General features: G+C 42.1%; 1 protein-coding gene across 1 annotated transcript in view; it reads right to left on the reverse strand.

Annotated features, from left to right (window-relative positions):
* Nucleotides 1-17286, reverse strand: part of AUNIP (aurora kinase A and ninein interacting protein) — a 36619-nt gene that overhangs the window by 1286 nt on the left and 18047 nt on the right. Inside the window, exon 2 of the mRNA XM_079915422.1 lies at nt 1135-1276. Within this exon, the coding sequence (XP_079771548.1) occupies nt 1135-1276 (142 nt within the window). The remainder of the gene's footprint in view (nt 1-1134; nt 1277-17286) is intronic.

Below are 17286 nucleotides of genomic sequence, written 5' to 3' on the forward strand. Positions count from 1 at the left end.
ACATGTTCAATATACACCATTTTTGTAAAGTCTCAAAGATCACATTGACCAGCCAACGCTGAGAAACCTTCTGGTGACAGTGAGAAAGAATATGGGTCTCCTGCTCCCCAAAAATTTCATGGGAAAGGGAGTAAAGACACAATTAGATGCTAAGTCCATCAGTAGAAAGGACAATTAAAAAAACTATTACTGTCCAGCCTGTCTACTTTATGAGGTGTGGAATGGATCCTGTCTGCCTTAAAAATAGACGACGTGGAATTCCTACTCCCCCCCCACCAAATTATGCTAAGATCTAATTACAAACAAGGCTGAATGACTGATTTCTTCTTTCCTTTCCAAGAAATATACTACAGAAATTGTTTTGTAAAAGCGTTCTCAACTGGCCTAAGACTTCAATACAGACTATGTAGAAAATATCAGAATTTTGAAATGGAAAGTGGTTTTGAGAAAAATCTGCCCTTGTTACTTAAAGCAAAAGAGTTTAAGTTTTTGTTTGTGGTAGGGAGAAGGCATTTTGAAGGTTTATGCAAAGCAATCCTGGGAACGGCACCAAGAGTTAGAGCTCTCTTCCCAGCACCCTTCAACTGGCAAGAACCCTGCTCTGTAAGCCCCAGCCTGGTCTGAGGCAGCTGGTTTCTGAAGAGGAACATGCAAACAAAGAACTGCCAAAGGATGATGAAACACAAGCCAACTTTATGCCAAGCTTTCTAAGAAAAATCTCTTTTGAATTTTGATTAATTTGAGAAGCTTCATATAGACATATCAATTATCAATTAATCTTATACAGACTGCTAATTGTGGCCAATCCAAGACGTATATCTTACTAATGGCACATCAGCTCCCCTCTGCACCCCCAACTCCCAAGTATGCCTTTCCTCACTGCTCTGTCAGGGAATACCAATATTTTTCTGGTTCTGTTTAGACTGAGATAAACAGAACCAGAAAAGTATGTTTGTAAAAGTATGTATATATTGCTTTCCAAAAGACGATGCTTTCTTGTGTTTTAAAACATCTAATAGGTCAGCTAAGTTCAACACAATGCACTAATGGCACCACTTCTCATAGATATTCCAGCATGGAAAAATGAATGCACTCCCTTTTGGTCCCTGGTTGTTTCCAGTCCAGTCACCATACCTGGCTGCAAGGTGAAGAAGGAAGCAATGCTGGTCTGCCGGGTGCCTGCAGGTGGACGACTTCTTTGAGTAAAAGAAATGTTAGCCTTTCTCTCTCCAGGAAAGAGTGTTAGCATTTTGGTACTTGACTTGATTAAATGTGTCTGAGAAGGGGGAGAAAAAGAATAAGAGAAACCTATTAATATCAAAACAGCTGCCAAAAAAAAAAAAAAAAAAACAGCTGCCAGACAGGATTCAGTAAACACCAGTTACCCTCTTGGAAACACACTAGACCTCTTGGATTCGACTCATATCCTCTAGTCTTTGCTGTACATCGCCTTCCACCAATTTCTGCCAACTGATAGTGTTTGTTTTTCCTCAAGAATCACATATTCGAACCATAGCCCATTTTTTCTGCTTCCCCATGGAAATCAGGCAGGCTGACTAAACAAACAGGAAGGGATTCCACAGGTGATATTATTCTCTCCTTTATATTTAAAGATAATTAATGAAACTAGGGACCTCTCTGGCAGTCCAGTAGTTAAGACTCTGTGTGCCCAATGCAGGGAGCCCGAGTTTGATCCCTGGTCAGGGAACTAGATCCTGCATGCTGCAACTAAAAAAAAAGATCCCGCGTGCCGCAACTGAAGATTGTGCACACAGCAACGAAGATCCCGCATGCAACTAAGACCTGGTGCAGCCAAATACATGAATAAGTAAATAACTTTTTTTAATAATAGATAATTAATGATTCTACATCAGTAGTAGTTGATACATTTTTAATAGTTTTCAAATAGTCACACAGTGGTTAACAGCATGGCTCCTGAGTCACACAGCTTCTGTTCAAACCAGTACCAATTCTGCCACTGCCAATTACTAGCTGCATGACCCTCTAGAAGTTGTCTGATCTCTGTCTCATTCTCATGTGTGAAATGGGGACAATAATAGTACCAAGCCCATAGGGCAGTTACGAGGATTTGGTGAGTTAATTCACATAAAAGGCTTACAAAGTTCTGGCACATATACAGCATTTAATAATAGTTGGCTATTATTCAGAGGAGGAGCAATGAAACAGCAACAGTCTTACTACATTTTCATCTCCCCGCCCTTTATACTTCGAGTATGAACTGGAAGATGGGCCAGAAAGGTTTGGAATGTGTCAACTTTTATACCTTATCCTTATTTAATGTAGTTTGGTTTTGTTTCCATTTGCTTGTTATGGAATGCTTGAGAAGTAGGGAGAATAGGATTATATTCAATTCAATTTGGCTGTGAAAGCCACAGAAGAAATGAGATTTGCCAATATCCATGTACCAAGTTGGAAGTAGGCCTGAAACTTGAACCTAAATTATTAATTCTAGCCCAAAGTTGACTTCATTTCATTTTTACATTTGGAAACTAAAATGTACTTTAAGTGGTTAAAAGATGGAAGAAATTCTGGACGTAAAATTCATACTTTGACTTGGAGTACTGGTGTGGAACATTCTCTTCCACCATACAAAACTGGATAAAATACATGAAACAACTGATTTTAGACAATGGATAACAGGCAGTGCAGAACTGTGATCCCCAAGAGCAGGAAAACAAATGAGGTGAACCTTGGGACACCCTAGCTTTCTGCTTGGAAGCACTTGTCAGAATGCAATGTATACAGAGAGTACTCAGGCAAAGCATTGCAGTCTTGATAAACTGAGTAGACTGAGATTGGAATTTGGGGAAGATAAGGTGGCTGGGATTTGCAGTGCAGAGAAATACATCCAGAAGTCTACATAGAGATCCCTTCAGTCCATTACTGAATACTAACCTACAAGTGTGTTAGGTGAAACCCCGTGAGGCCAGACAAAGAAATGCCAGGAACTGCAAGATGAACAATTCCCAGAGCTCACACAGGGCTGGGAGAGTTCCCACTAGGCAAAGTGGAAAGACCTTTTTAATACCAGTGGCATTCAGCAGAATTAGCAGAAGGATCACCCCTTAGCAGTAGAGCTAAACTAGCTGCAGAGCAAAAACTTCCAAACCTGTCCTAACAAAGCTTAAAAGCAAGCTTGATTAGCAAGTAACTACCTGCCAAAACAAATTTCAGCATTCTTTAAAGACAGTAAAATCCAGATACCCAGCCATGTAGCACACAACAAAAAATTGCTAGATATGTGAAACAGCAGGAAAACAATCCATAATGGGGGCTGGGGGGTGGCGTGGGGGATCGGTTAAATGGAAACAGAAATATCAGGGATGACAGAATTAGCAGACAAACTTTACAATAAATATGCTCAAGGATTTAAAGGAAAACGTGAAAATACTGAGAAAAAGAACATACAAAAAATTCACTAGATGGGCTTAACAACAGATTAGAGACTACAGGAAAAAAATAACAGTGGACCTGAAGTCACAGCAATACAAACTATCCAAAATGAAGCAGAGAGAGAAACAAACTGAAAATAAATTCTTAATGGTCTGTGGGGTATCAAGCATACATATAATGAGAATTCCAAAAAACAAGGTGAAAGTGGGCAGAAAATATACTTAAAGAAATAATGGCCCAAATTTTTCCAAATTTGATGAAAACTACAAACAACTGTGATTGTCTTTTTCAAAGACCAATTCAAAGGCAATTCAAAGACCAATACAAGATCTCCCATTTCACATGCTTTTCTTATAATTTGCCCTTGCTACTCTTCCCATCAAGTGGTGAGTCATATTCCCTTACCTTGAACTGGTGAAGAACTTTGTGACTGCCTGACCAATAAAGTATGATAGAAGCAACACTACATGATTTCCAAGACTGGGTCATAAAAATGCCATGCACTTCTCTGCCTTGCTTTCTTGAGATGCTCACTCTTGGAACCAGGCCCCCATGCTATGAGAAAACCCAAGCAGGCACATGGCTCTTTAAATTGTATGGGAGACACATCCTAGATATGTGAAATAATGTGAGTTAGTATGCCAACAAGTATCTATAGGCTAGGTACTAGGAAACAGTAATGAACAAAACAAGTGTTTCTGCCCTGATAAAGCTTACAGCTTAAGGGGGAAAACAGACAAACTAGTAATAGTTATTTAAATTACTACATGTATGCTAAATCCTGTAACGACAACTTATAGAAAACTACAGATTATCGGAAAACAGTTAAGACCTCAATTAGCAAAACGTCTGGGAATAAGCTTTTTACCAAATTGGCCATACTTATCAGGATTAGACTCCATCCTTGGGTCAGAGCGATGTCAGGAGTAATACTGCCCCAGATATAGACCTCTCAGAAAATCCATGGCTTCAAGTATTTACATTTATCTCAGTAGAATGTTAAGACTGTGAGTGAGAGGAGGTAATCTGGAACTGAGGAGGGCCCAGGTACAAAGCCCTTCAGCTGATTATCCCTACCTCAAAATAAAGGCAGCCCCTGTATGTACATTACATAGTATAAGAAGGCCTATCTAATAGGCATCGGTTTCCTACAGGACCAAACCCCATGGTAAGCCACAGCCTACATATTGACAATTTTTACCCTCAAGAATGCCCTGAAGAACCTAACTTCAAGAGGCACGTTCCCTCCAAAACTAAAGAATCTCTAATCCTTTGGTATATCACATTCGTGGCCCAGTCGTTTTCTTCTTTCATAGTGGTAGAAGGAAAAACTGACTTCTTACAACTATGGAGCTCCTGCTACTCTTGCTATATTACAAGGATCCCCTATGACGTGTTCCTACAGAGAATGATGCTTTGGGGTGGGGGGGGCAAGGATTACCCCAAAAGTGATCCTTTCTTATACTCACAACTCTAGTAGCAAAGCAAATCTGGGATCATATACATCACCTCTCTTACTATTAGAAAATGTTTTCATGCCCCCATAGCATTTAAATTCTGTAGAGCCCTCATTCTATCTGCAAGTTTGTCTTAAAGCTCTACTTTTTTTTTTTTTTTTTGCGGCAGGCGGGCCCCTCACCGCCGTGGCCTCTCCCGTTGCAGAGCACAGGCTCAAGGTACACCCATTGAAAACTGTGAAGATTTTCCTCCCAAAGTAATCTAACAATAGAAAATTATTGCAAGAATCTTCTCTAGAACGACCTGGCACTGTTTTTTCATCTAAACCTAATGAAAATTCAGCAATGATAAGAGAAAAGCAATTTCTTCTAAGTATCACAACTCCTAAACTAGAGACCTGATATGTCTACACCCATGAGCAACACTAAGTCTCATACAAAGGTGCTTCTTGCTAATGAGATTTTTCTCACTTAAAGGATGCCATGTATGTCAGAGTTCATTGTAGTACAATGTTTAGTACATTTATCATCAGTTTTGCCCTAATAAAGACTATTGAAAATCTGTTTAAACATCCTGCTTTAACTACTTCCAAAATAGGAATGGCCACATGTGACCCTCTCAATAGTAGAGATGACAGTCCCATGAAAGAAAGAAGAGCACTGGGCTCACTTAAATGGGAAAGTAGGTGCCTCAACTGAAACACAATGGAGGGGGCATCCCCACTCTGGGACAACTCTGCGAATCAGCCTAGATGTCAACTTTGTGAATAGAAGCATATTGTGTGTGTGTGTGTGTGTGTGTGTGTGTGTGTGTGTGTGTGTAACACAGATGATATAGATACAGATAGAGATAGAGATATACTGAAGCAGAGCAGAATTTGTCACCCCAAAATATGCCTCCTTGGCATAAGGATTATTTTAGGCTGATTATTTTTAAGAAAAAGCAGACATAGGAAAAGCTCTGAGTATAAGTTACCCTTTTGTAAGAGACATTTATATTAAGGGAAATCTCCATTTGTAAGGCTGTCTTCCTCTCTGTACCAGGAAGAGGATGACTCTAAATCTCTTGAAATTCTCATCAATGGAGAAGGCAACAACTTACATCTGCGTAACAACCTTACCCTTGTTCACTGTGTTTTTCCTGGTAACCTCTCATAACTGACTCTCCACCCCCAACATCTTCTTTTGTCTTTAGCTGAAAATGGTGTTTAAGGTGATAGCTTTAGCCATTTCTGAGAGTTAGGTTTTCCTGCGTCTCTCTCATCTATGCAGGAGATATACGTTATTAAACTTTTGTTTGATTTTTCTTTTGTTAATCTGTCTTATATCAATTTAATTATTAGACAAGCCAAAGAACCCAGAAGGGAACAAGGGAAATTTTTTCTGCCTCTACGATACACATACACACACACACACATACACACACACACACATACACACAAATCAGCCTATACTGTTTCTCCCAATTTCCAATCACTATTTCAAGTTATATTTTTAACTTTTTTCTCTATAATCATCCTCTACTTACTCAGGTACCAATTTCTGGTTCCTAAATGTAAACAGAACCGAAGGGAAGATGCAAAGGTCCTTTAAAAGGTGAGAAACACTGAGGGCTGCAGATAACTGGACCAAAGTCACAGCTTAAAAAACATATTTAAGGGCTTCCCTGGTGGCGCAGTGTTTAAGAATCCGCCTGCCAACGCAGGGGACGCAGGTTCGAGCCCTGGTCCAGGAAGATCCCACATGCCGCGGAGCAACTAAGCCCGTGCGCCACAACTACTGAAGCCCACTCACCTAGAGCCCATGCTCCGCAACAAGAGAAGCCAATGCAATTAGAAGCCCGCGCACTACAATGAAGAGTAGCCCCCACTCGCCACAACTAGAGAAAGACCGCATGCAGCAACAAAGACCCAACACAGCCAAAGATAAATAAAAATAAAATAAATAAATTTAATTTTTTAAAAAACATATTTAAGTAACACCCCTCTCCCCTCACGAAAGCCCACATTTAGGTCCTTCTTGAGCATAGCTATATTTTAGATATATACTTAAGAAACCAAGGGTAGTCGTCAGTTAGCTCTCTTAAACTATAACTTGCTTAATGAATAATATCATGTAACCTGCCTTTACTGACCAAGCTTGCTTTAACTTTTCTTGCAAACTGCATACCCTCCAAGCTTCAAGTAGCTTAGACAACATGTCACAAGACTCCTTTAACCACTCCCTATAGATAACACCTCTGACTTATGGGTCACTCACTATACTAATGGTTGCTTAAGTTGTATTTCAGGAGCATGGAGCTAGTCTTACTCAATTCAAACCAGTCGAGACCACCAACCATTCAACTAGGCCTGCTCGAGTGTCAGATAGATGACTTTTTGATGTCAGAGGGCCAAAAATTCCACCCTCAGATCACGCTAACACTGCCATTTTCTGAACATGCGTCCCATGATAGAAGCATGTAACTCAGATATGCCTGCACAGAACACCCATTGCTCCACCTTTTTCTTGCCTCCAATCATCCTTCCCTGAGACAGGAGGGAATGGGGCAGGGCACAACCTTTAAAAGAATGGCATAGATGTTGACGATATGTCAAAAACTGGTTAGAACCTACTAGGCCCAGGACGGCGGAAGATTTGACTTGCAGTACATCTTGAGCCTCATTATATGCTCACTGTAACACATGAGCAGGCTAAGTGACACATCCACAGGCGCCATGACAGTTCTGAGGCTGACCATAATAGGCCAGAAGTGGGGGGTGGCCCAATTCCTGGAAATCCCTGCCCCTTCTCCAAAATAGTTGGAATAATCTTCCCACTTATTAGCCTATGAAATTACCCAGCCCATAAAAACTAACCAGCCCCACACCTTGGGGCCGCTTCTTGCCTTCTGAGAATGACCGCATTCTGCCTATGCAATGTGTATCTCTCTAAATAAAATGCTTTCACATCACTATGGGTCGCTCTAGAATTCTTTCCTTCGCGAAGCCAAGGACCCTCACTTGGTGGCCTATCCCAGGAACTCATCCAAGACCTGGGACATGATCACCCTCTCACGCCCCATTCTCCTGCAACATCCCCAACACCTCAGACTACCCTGCCTCTTTATCTCATAAATATCCCAAGCCCCTCACCTTCAGGGAGGCAGATATAAGATTTGTTCTCTCATCTCCTTGCTTGGCTACCTTGTAAATAAACCCTTTCTCTACTGCAAACCTCAGCATCTCAATATTCGGCTTGCTGCACATCAGGCAAACAAACCTGGTTCAATAACACTAACTTTTAGAGATCAACAATCCAACAAAACAAAACAAAACACTTCAACTTCTACTATCCTGGATTGGGCCCATGTTATTTCTTACCTTAACTTCTGCAATATATTCCTCCAGCCTACCTTTCACTGTACCACTTACTTTCCTATAACAACTATTGGGTTTATCTTCATAGAGACACCTCCCATTATGTCAAACACCTTCCCTGAATTTCCAACATGGCAAGAATTTACCCTCCTAATCTCACCTTCAACTCCTCTACGTATACCCTACACATTAGCCAAACTGAATTACTCCCATGTAGGAAAGTATCTTACCCAAAGAGAGGTCTGGCCTTTGCCCTCAGCTAATAGGAAGCAACCTCTAATGTCCTGACAGGAGTGTCTTTGTTTACCCTGAGGCCTTGGGCCACACCAGATAGTCTGTACTAACAATGTGATCTATGGCAAGAGCTCTGGGCCAAACAGTATCAGCTTGACCTGAACAGGGAACAGAAACTAAGGTCAGCCGCACAAGTATCAACCATATCTACAAGACTAAGCCCCAGTAAAAGCTCCAAGGCTCAGTGAGCTTCCATGACTGGCTATACTCTGTGTGTACTGTCACTGGTAGAGGACACTGGGAGTAATGAGTGCTGTCCAATATGCCACTGGAAGGACAGTGGAAATGTCATGCTTGCAATCCTCCTAGATTCTGTCCTATGTGCTTGAAACTCACCTAGAATCTGCCCCTTTAATCTTTAATCTGTATCTCTTTGCTGTAATAAACTGTAACCGTGAAGAGACTCCACTCTCAAAGGGTGCACACACTGGGACTCAGGGCAGAAGCAGTAATTTGAAAGAAGCCTGGGTCAGACGTACCTGCTGATCTTGGAAAGTCTCCTGGAGAGGCAGGAGGCAACTAGAGATCACCCTGGGGACACAGACACTGGGGCTGGCAAGCCTATTTTGGAATCCCCCTTTTAGCTTATTATTAGCTTCAGCACCCAGCCCTACCCCTGCCCACCAGCCTATAGGCACCAGTACTGGGATGCCTCAGGCCAAGTAACTAACTGGGTAGGGACACAGCCCCACCCACAAGCAGACAGGCTGCCTTAAGACCCCCTGCTAAGCCTACAATCACCCCTGAACACGGCCCTACCCACCAAAGGGGCCAGGACCCAGCCCCAAACACCAGTACACAGGCACTTGACCCAGGACCCCTAGGGCTCTGCAGTCAGAGAAGCTGGGACCCAACTCCACCCATCAGTGGGCAGACACCAGCCCCCAAACCCACTGCACTCCAGCCCCCTCACCAGCAAACCTGTTCTAGCCTCCAGACCAGCCTTACCCACCAGCAGGAGGACACAAGCCCCAAGACAGCCACAGCCCTGCTGCCTGCTATGACAGGACCCAACTCATCCACCAGCAGGCCAGCATCAGGCCTGGGACCCTGGGCCCTGCAGCCAGATATCAGGACCTTGTTCTGTCCGCCAGTGGGCGGGCACAAGCCCCAGGATCTGGCTTCACCAACACGGCACTATAATAGGGAAGAACAAATCTGACTCCATATTAGATCTGTTTCTTTTACTTTAACCTTTGTATTCTACTGCTTTTGCTACAAGAATGTTGCCTATAGCCAGAAATATAAGGATAGCCCATTCTCAAGGCTCTGACCTTTAAAGATATAACACTTTTCCATTTACATAAAGAAAAAAAGTTGCAGAACAGAAAATAACCTTTGTCTCAGTTGGAAGTTTATGGGAACATCATGACCTGACCTACATGGACAGCTGCAAGAACAAAGGATTCCAGCATCAAGAAGTTTGTAACAACCAACCACACCCCCTCCCCCTTTAGTATAAAAAAAGCCTGAATTCTAACTTGGGTAAAATGGTTCTTTGGGACACTAGTCCACCATCTTCTCAGTTTGCTGGCTTTCCAAATAAAGTCACTATTCCTTGCCCTAACAACTCATCTCTTGATTTATCGAGAGGGGGCCAGCCACACCTACCAAACAGCCCATAGTAGTCAGCCTGCCACAACAGAAGGACCCTCACAGGCCACACAAGGGGCACTTGGACCAGAAGGGAGTGCACTGCTGGGACACACAGAATGTCTCCTACAAAAGGCCACTTCTCCAAGGCAGGGAAACATAACCAACCTACCAGATACAAAGAAATAAAAACAGCAAGTCAGGTAAAATGAGGCAACAGAGGAATATGCTCCAAATGAAGACACAAGATAAAATCTCAGAAGAACTAAGTGAAGTGGTGATAGCCAATCTACCCAGAAAAGAGTTTAAGATAATGATCATAAAGATGACCAAAGAACTCAGGAGTAGAATGGATGAACAGCATGGGAAGTTAGAAGTTTTTAACAAACAAAATATAAAGAACAGCCAAATAGAGGTGAAGAATACAATAACTGAACTTAAAAATAAACTAGAAGGAATCAACAGTAGACTAAATAATATAGAGGAATGGATGAGCAAGCTGGAAGACAGAGCAGTGGAAATCACTGAAGCTGAACAGAAAAAGAGAATAAAAAGAAATGAGGAAAGTTTAACACATTATTGACCAGAGACACATTAATAGGTCTTTGCTACCTGAATGTTATTGACCGCAGATATTTCAATATTCACTTACATAACAAATCACCAGCCATAGGCATTAGTTTCTGCCAAAATCCTCTGGTCAATAATGAGTTAAGAGACCTCTGGAATAACATCAAGCACACTAATATTCACATTACAGGGGTACCAGAAGGAGGAGAGAGAGAAAGGGGCAGAGAACATATGTGAAGACATAATAGCTGAAAACTTCCCTAACTTGGGAAAGGAAAAGTACACCTAAATCCAGGAAGCACAGAGAGTCCCAAACAGGATCAACCCAAAGAGGACCATACCAAGACACACTGCAACTAAAATGGCAAAAATTAAAGATAAAGAGAGAATATTAAAAGCAGCAAGGGGAAAGCAACAAGTTATATACAAGGGAACTCCCATAAGGATATCAGCTGACTTTTCAGTAGAAACTCTACAGGCCAGAAGGGAGTGGCATGATATATTTAAAGTGATGAAAGGGAAAAACCTACAAACAAGAATACTCTACCTGGCAAGGCTCTCATTCAGATTTGATGGCGAGATCAAAAGTTTTAAGGCAAGCCAAAGCTGAGAGTTAAGCACCACCAAACCAGCTTTACAAGAAATGCTTAAGGGATTTCTCTAAGCAAAAAAAAAAAAAAAAAAGGCCATAACTAGAAACATAAAAATTTATGAAAGGAAAAAGCTTATTGATAAAGGCAAATATACAGTAAAGGTAGTAAGTCATCTACACACAAAATTAGTAGTAGGGAAATTAAAAGACAAAAGAAGTAAAATCATCTATATGCACAATAAGCAGTTAAGGGATACACAAAGCAAACAGAAAAAGACTGACAAAATTCAACATCCATTTATGATAAAACTCTCCAGAAAATGTGAATAGAGGAAACATACCTCAACATAATAAAGGCCATATATAAGTCCATAACCAACATCATACTCAATGGTGAAAAGCTGAAAGCATTTTCTCTAAGATCACGAACAAGACAAGGATGCCCACTCTAGCCACTTTTATTCAACACAGTAGTGGAAATCCTAGCCACAGCTATCAGATAAGAAAAAAAAATAAAAGGGATCGAAATTAGAAAGGAAGAAGTAAAACTGTCACTGTTCGTAGATATCATAATATTTTACATAGAAAATCCTAAAATTGCTACCAAAAATAAAAATACAAGAGGTCATCAATGAATTTGGGTAAAGTTGTAGGATACAAAATTAATAAACAGAAATCTGTTGCATTTCTATACACTAACAATGAACTATCAGAAAGAGAAATTAAGGAAACACTTACAATCACATCAAAAATAATAAAATATCCAGGATTTCCCTCGTGGCGCAGTGGTTAAGAATCCGCCTGCCAATTCAGGGAACACAGGTTCGAGTCCTGGTCCGGGAAGATCCCACATGCCGTGGAGCAACTAAGCCCATGCACCACAACTACTGAGCCTGCACTCTAGAGACCATGAGCCACAACTGCTAGAGCCCACGAGCCACAATTGCTGAAGCCCACGTGCCTAGAGCCCATGCTCTGCAACAAGAGAAGCCACAGCAATGAGAAGCCCATGCACTGCAACAAAGAGTAGCCCCTGGGCTTCCCTGGTGGCGCAGTGGTTGAGAGTCCGCCTGTCGATGCAGGGACACAGGTTCATGCCCCGGTCCAGGAAGATCCCACATGCCGCGGAGCGGCTAGGCCCATGAGCCATGGCCGCTGAGCCTGCGCGTCCAGAGTCTGTGCTCCACAACGGGAGAGGCCACAACAGTGAGAGGCCCGCGTACTGCAAAAAAAAAAAAAAAAAAAAGAGTAGCCCCTGCTTACCACAACTAGAGAAAGCCTGCGCGCAGCAACAAAGACCCAACGCAGCCAAGAATAAATAAATTGATTAATTTAAAAAACAAAAAAGACCACAAATAACAAATGTTGGCAAGGATGTGGAGAAAAGGAAACCCCTGTACACTGCTGGAGGAAATATAAATTGATGCAGCCACAATGGAAAACAGTATGGAGGCTCCTTAAGAAAACTAAAACTAGAGCTACCATATGATCCAGCAATCCCAATCCTGGGCATGTATCTGGAAAAGATGAAAACTCTAATTCAAAAACATACATGCACCCAAATGTTCAGAGCAGCATTATTTACAACTGCCAAGATATGGAAGCAACTTAACTGTCCATCAACAGAGGAATGGATAAAGAAGAATGTGGGGTGTATATATATATATATATATATATATATATATATATATATATATACACACACACACATATACATATAGATATACATACAATGGGGTAGTTCCCTGGCAGTCCAGTTGTTATGACTCAGCGCTTTCACTGTCATGGCCCCAGGTTCAATCCCTGGTTGGGGAACTAAGATCCCGCAAGCCACGTGGCACAGCCAAAATACACACACACACACACACACACACACACACACACACACACACACAGGAATACTACTCAGCCATAAAAAAGAATGAAATTTTGCCATCTGCAACAGGAATGGACCTGGAGGGTATTATGCTTAGTGAAATAAGTAAGACAGAGAAAGACAAATACTGTCTTCCTATCACTTGTGGAATCTAAAAAGTAAAACAAACTAGTGAATATAAAAACAACAACAAAACAGATTCACAGATAAAGAGAACAAACTAGTGGTTACCAGTGGGGAGAAGGAAGGAGGGAGTGGCAAGATAGGGGTAAAGGATTAAGAAATACAAACTACTACATATAAAATAAGCTACAAGGGTATATTGTACAGTACAGGGAATATAGCAAATTTTTTTTCTTTTTTTTTTTTGCGGTACGCGGGCCTCTCACTGTTGTGGCCTCTCCTGTTGCAGAGCACAGGCTCCAGACGCGCAGGCTCAGTGGCCATGGCTCACGGGCCCAGCTGCTCCGCGACATGTGGGATCTTCCCGGACCGGGGCACGAACCCATGTCCCCTGCATTGGCAGGCGGACTCTCAACCACTGCGCCACCAGGGAAGCCCTATAGCAAATATTTTAAAATAACTATAAATAGAGTATAATCTATAAAAATTTTGAATCACTGTTATACACCTGAAACTAATATAATATTGTAAATCAACTACACCTCAATTAAAAATAACAATTTAAGAAACTGTAACCATGAGTATAACAGCTTTCAGTGAGTTCTGTGAGTCCTTCTAAGTATTATCAAACCTGTCAATGGTTTGCGGGACCCCTGAGGGGAAGCAAAATTTGCCACCCTAAAGTATGTCTGTTTGGCATAAGGATTATTTTAGACTGATTATTTTTTTTAATTTATTTATTTATTTTTGGCTATGTTGGGTCTTTGTTGCTGCGCGTGGGCTTTCTCTAGTTGTGGCAAGCGGGGGCCACTCTTCATTGCAGTGCATGGGCTCCTCATTGCGGTGGCTTCTCTTGTTGCAGAGCACGGGCTCTAGATGCACGGACTTCATTAGTTGTGGCTCACGGGCTCAGTAGTTGTTGCTGTGGGCTCTAGAGCACAGGATCAGCAGTTGTGGCCCACAGGCTTAGTTGCTCCGCATCATGTGGGATCTTCTTGGACCAGGGCTTGAACTCGTGTCCCCTGCATTAGCAGGTGGATTCTTAACCACTACGCCACCAGGGAAGTCCTAGGCTGATTATTTTTAAGAGCATACACAGGAGAAGCTCTGAAAACCAAGAAGTTACCCTTTTGTAAAAGAAATTTACATTTATAAGGGAAATCTCCATTTGTAAGGGTGTCCTCCTCTCTGTACCTGGAAGAGAAGGATGACTCTACATCTCTAGAAACTCTTATCAACAGAAAAGGCAAAGGCTTAAATCTGTATAACAACCGTACCCTTGTTTACTGTGCTTTTCCTAATAACCTCCCATAACTGGCCTTCCCCAACCCCCAACATCTTTTGTCTTTAGTGGGAGATGTTATTTAAAGTGATGGCTTGGGCCATTTATGGTAGCTACTCAGTTTTCCTGGGTATCTCCCAGTATAAAGGAGACATATGTTATTAAACTTGTTTGTTTTTCTCCCATTAATTTGTCTTTTATTACAGGGGTGTCTCAGCCAAGAACCTAGGAGGGCAGATGGAATATTATTTTTCCTCCCCCATGAAACAGAGGGCTAACCTGATTAGGCCTGCCAAACCTAACCTGCCTCTCTTGCTTTTAATCCCTTGCTTTTAGTTCATTTAAAAACCCATATAGCTAACAGTCAGTAGCCAAGATAGATAAATAGATAGATTCATACGCCCTCTGATGTATGAATCACTACACTAACAGTTGCTTAAGTTGTTTTTCAGGTACTTGGAGCTAGTTCTTGCCCAGTTCAGACCAGTTGAAACCACTGACCATTCAACTGGGCCTTTGTGAGTGTCCAATGGATGACCTTTTGATGCCAGAGGGCCAAAAACTCCACCCTCAGAACATGCCACAATTTTCTGAACATGCATCCTATGAAGAGCCATGAAGCTTAACTACACCTGCACAGACCACTGATTACCTCACTTCTCTTACCTCCAATCACCTTTCCCCACACCTCGAACTACCCTGCCTCTTTATCCCATAAATATCCTTAAACCCTATCTTCGGGGAGGTGGACATGAGATTTGTTCTCCCAGTCTCCTAGCTTGGCTGCCTCCTGAATAAACATTTTCTCTGCTGCAAACCTTGGTGTCTCAGTGTTTGGCTTGCTGTGCACTGGGCAAACGAACATGATTTGGTAACACCTATAACCGCAAACATGGAGTTGGATGTCAGAAGTGAGGGTGGTCCTGGGAATTCTCTAACTTTCACCCGCTGTTTCACAAACATCTCTTATATTTCCTGCCACTATGCCACCATTCATAATGTCCCTAGAATACCTACTTCACCTCCACTGCTTTCCAACAATATCTAACCCCTGCTGCTTTAAGGTCTACCTCAAATGCCACCTTCCACAAAGCCTTTCTATTGTAACAGCTTTATTGAGATATAATTCAGTTACCATAAAGTTCACCCATTTAAGTATACAGTTAAGTGTTTTTTAGTATATGCACAGAATTATGTAAACATCACCACAATCTAATTTTAGAATATTTTTCATTACCCCCAAAAGAAACCCTGTATCCATTAGCAGTCATTCCCCATTCTCATCCTACCCCAGCCCCAAGAAACCACTGACTTACTTTCTGTCTCTTAAGGATTTACCAATTCTGGACCTTTCATATATCATACAATATTGGTCTTTTGTGACTGGCTTCTTTCACTGAGCACATTTTGGAGGTTCATCCATGTTTTAGCGTGTATAGGTAACTTCATTCCCCTTTTATTGACAAATAATATTCCACTGTATAGATACACCATTTTATCTATCCATTCATCAATTAATGGACAATTGGGTTGTTTCTACTCTTTAGCTATTATGAGAAATGCTACTGTGAACATTCATGTACAAGTTTCTGTGTGGACATATGTTTTCATGTCCACTGGGTATATACCTAGGAGTAAAACTATTGGGTCATATGGTAACTATGTTTAACATTTTGAGGAATTGCCAAACTATTTTCCAAACTGCCTAACCCATTTTATGTGCACCAGCAGTTTATGAGAGCTCCAATTTGTCCACATGCTTGTCAACACTTGATATTATCAGTCTTTTTGATTACAGCCAACCTAGCATGTGTGAAGTGGTATCTCATTCTGGTTTCGATTTGCATTTCCCTAATGACTAAAAATGTTGAGTATCAAGTCTCTACCTGAATAGATAAAGAGACTGAACTAGTAATTTTAAAACTTCATGTACAATATATGTATACATACATACATACTGTGGAATACTACTCAGCCATAAAAAAGAATGAAATTTTGCCATTTGCAGCAACAACTTGGAGGGCATTATGCTAAGTGAAACAAGTCAGACAGAGAAAGACAAATACTGTATGATATCACTTATATGTGCAATCTAAAAAATACAACAAACTAGTGAATGTAACAAAAAAGAAGCAGACTCAGAACTAGTGGTTACCAATGGCGGGGGAGGATGGGTAATACGGGGTAGGGGCTTAAGAGGTACAAACTATTAGATATAAAATAAACTACAGAAGGCGGAGTGAAGATGGAGGTGTGGGAAGACACTGAGTTAGCATCTCCCCACAACTAGGGTGGCTGCCGGCCGTTGGTGGGACACCCTGACACCCAATGAGATGGGAGGAACCCCCAAGTGAACCAGTAGGACATGGGGGAACAGATGGGGGAGGAGAAGTGGAGGCCAGACAGGATTGGCGCCCCTGAGGCCAGGGAGATCAGGAGAGGTAGGCAAGAGGGGCCCTCTGGGAGGAGTGACAAAGGAGCAGAGGGCATTTGCCCTGCCCACTTGGGCCCAGGAGCCCGCTGAGCTCCCAGGCCGGTCCCCTGCCCTCCAAAGCCCTCTCCAGGCCACGTGGGTCCTGGGGGCATAGGAAGAAGGCCAAGGGGAAAACAGGAGAGGCAGGTAGGAGGGGCCCTCCAAGACAGGAGGAGCAGGAGGAGCAGGAGAGGAGAGGAGACCTCGAGTTTGCCCCACCCACTCGAGCCCAGGAAGCCTGCTGGGCTCCCAG

This window comes from Stenella coeruleoalba, assembly GCF_951394435.1.
Source record: "Stenella coeruleoalba genome assembly, chromosome: 1".
Lineage (NCBI taxonomy): Eukaryota > Metazoa > Chordata > Mammalia > Artiodactyla > Delphinidae > Stenella > Stenella coeruleoalba.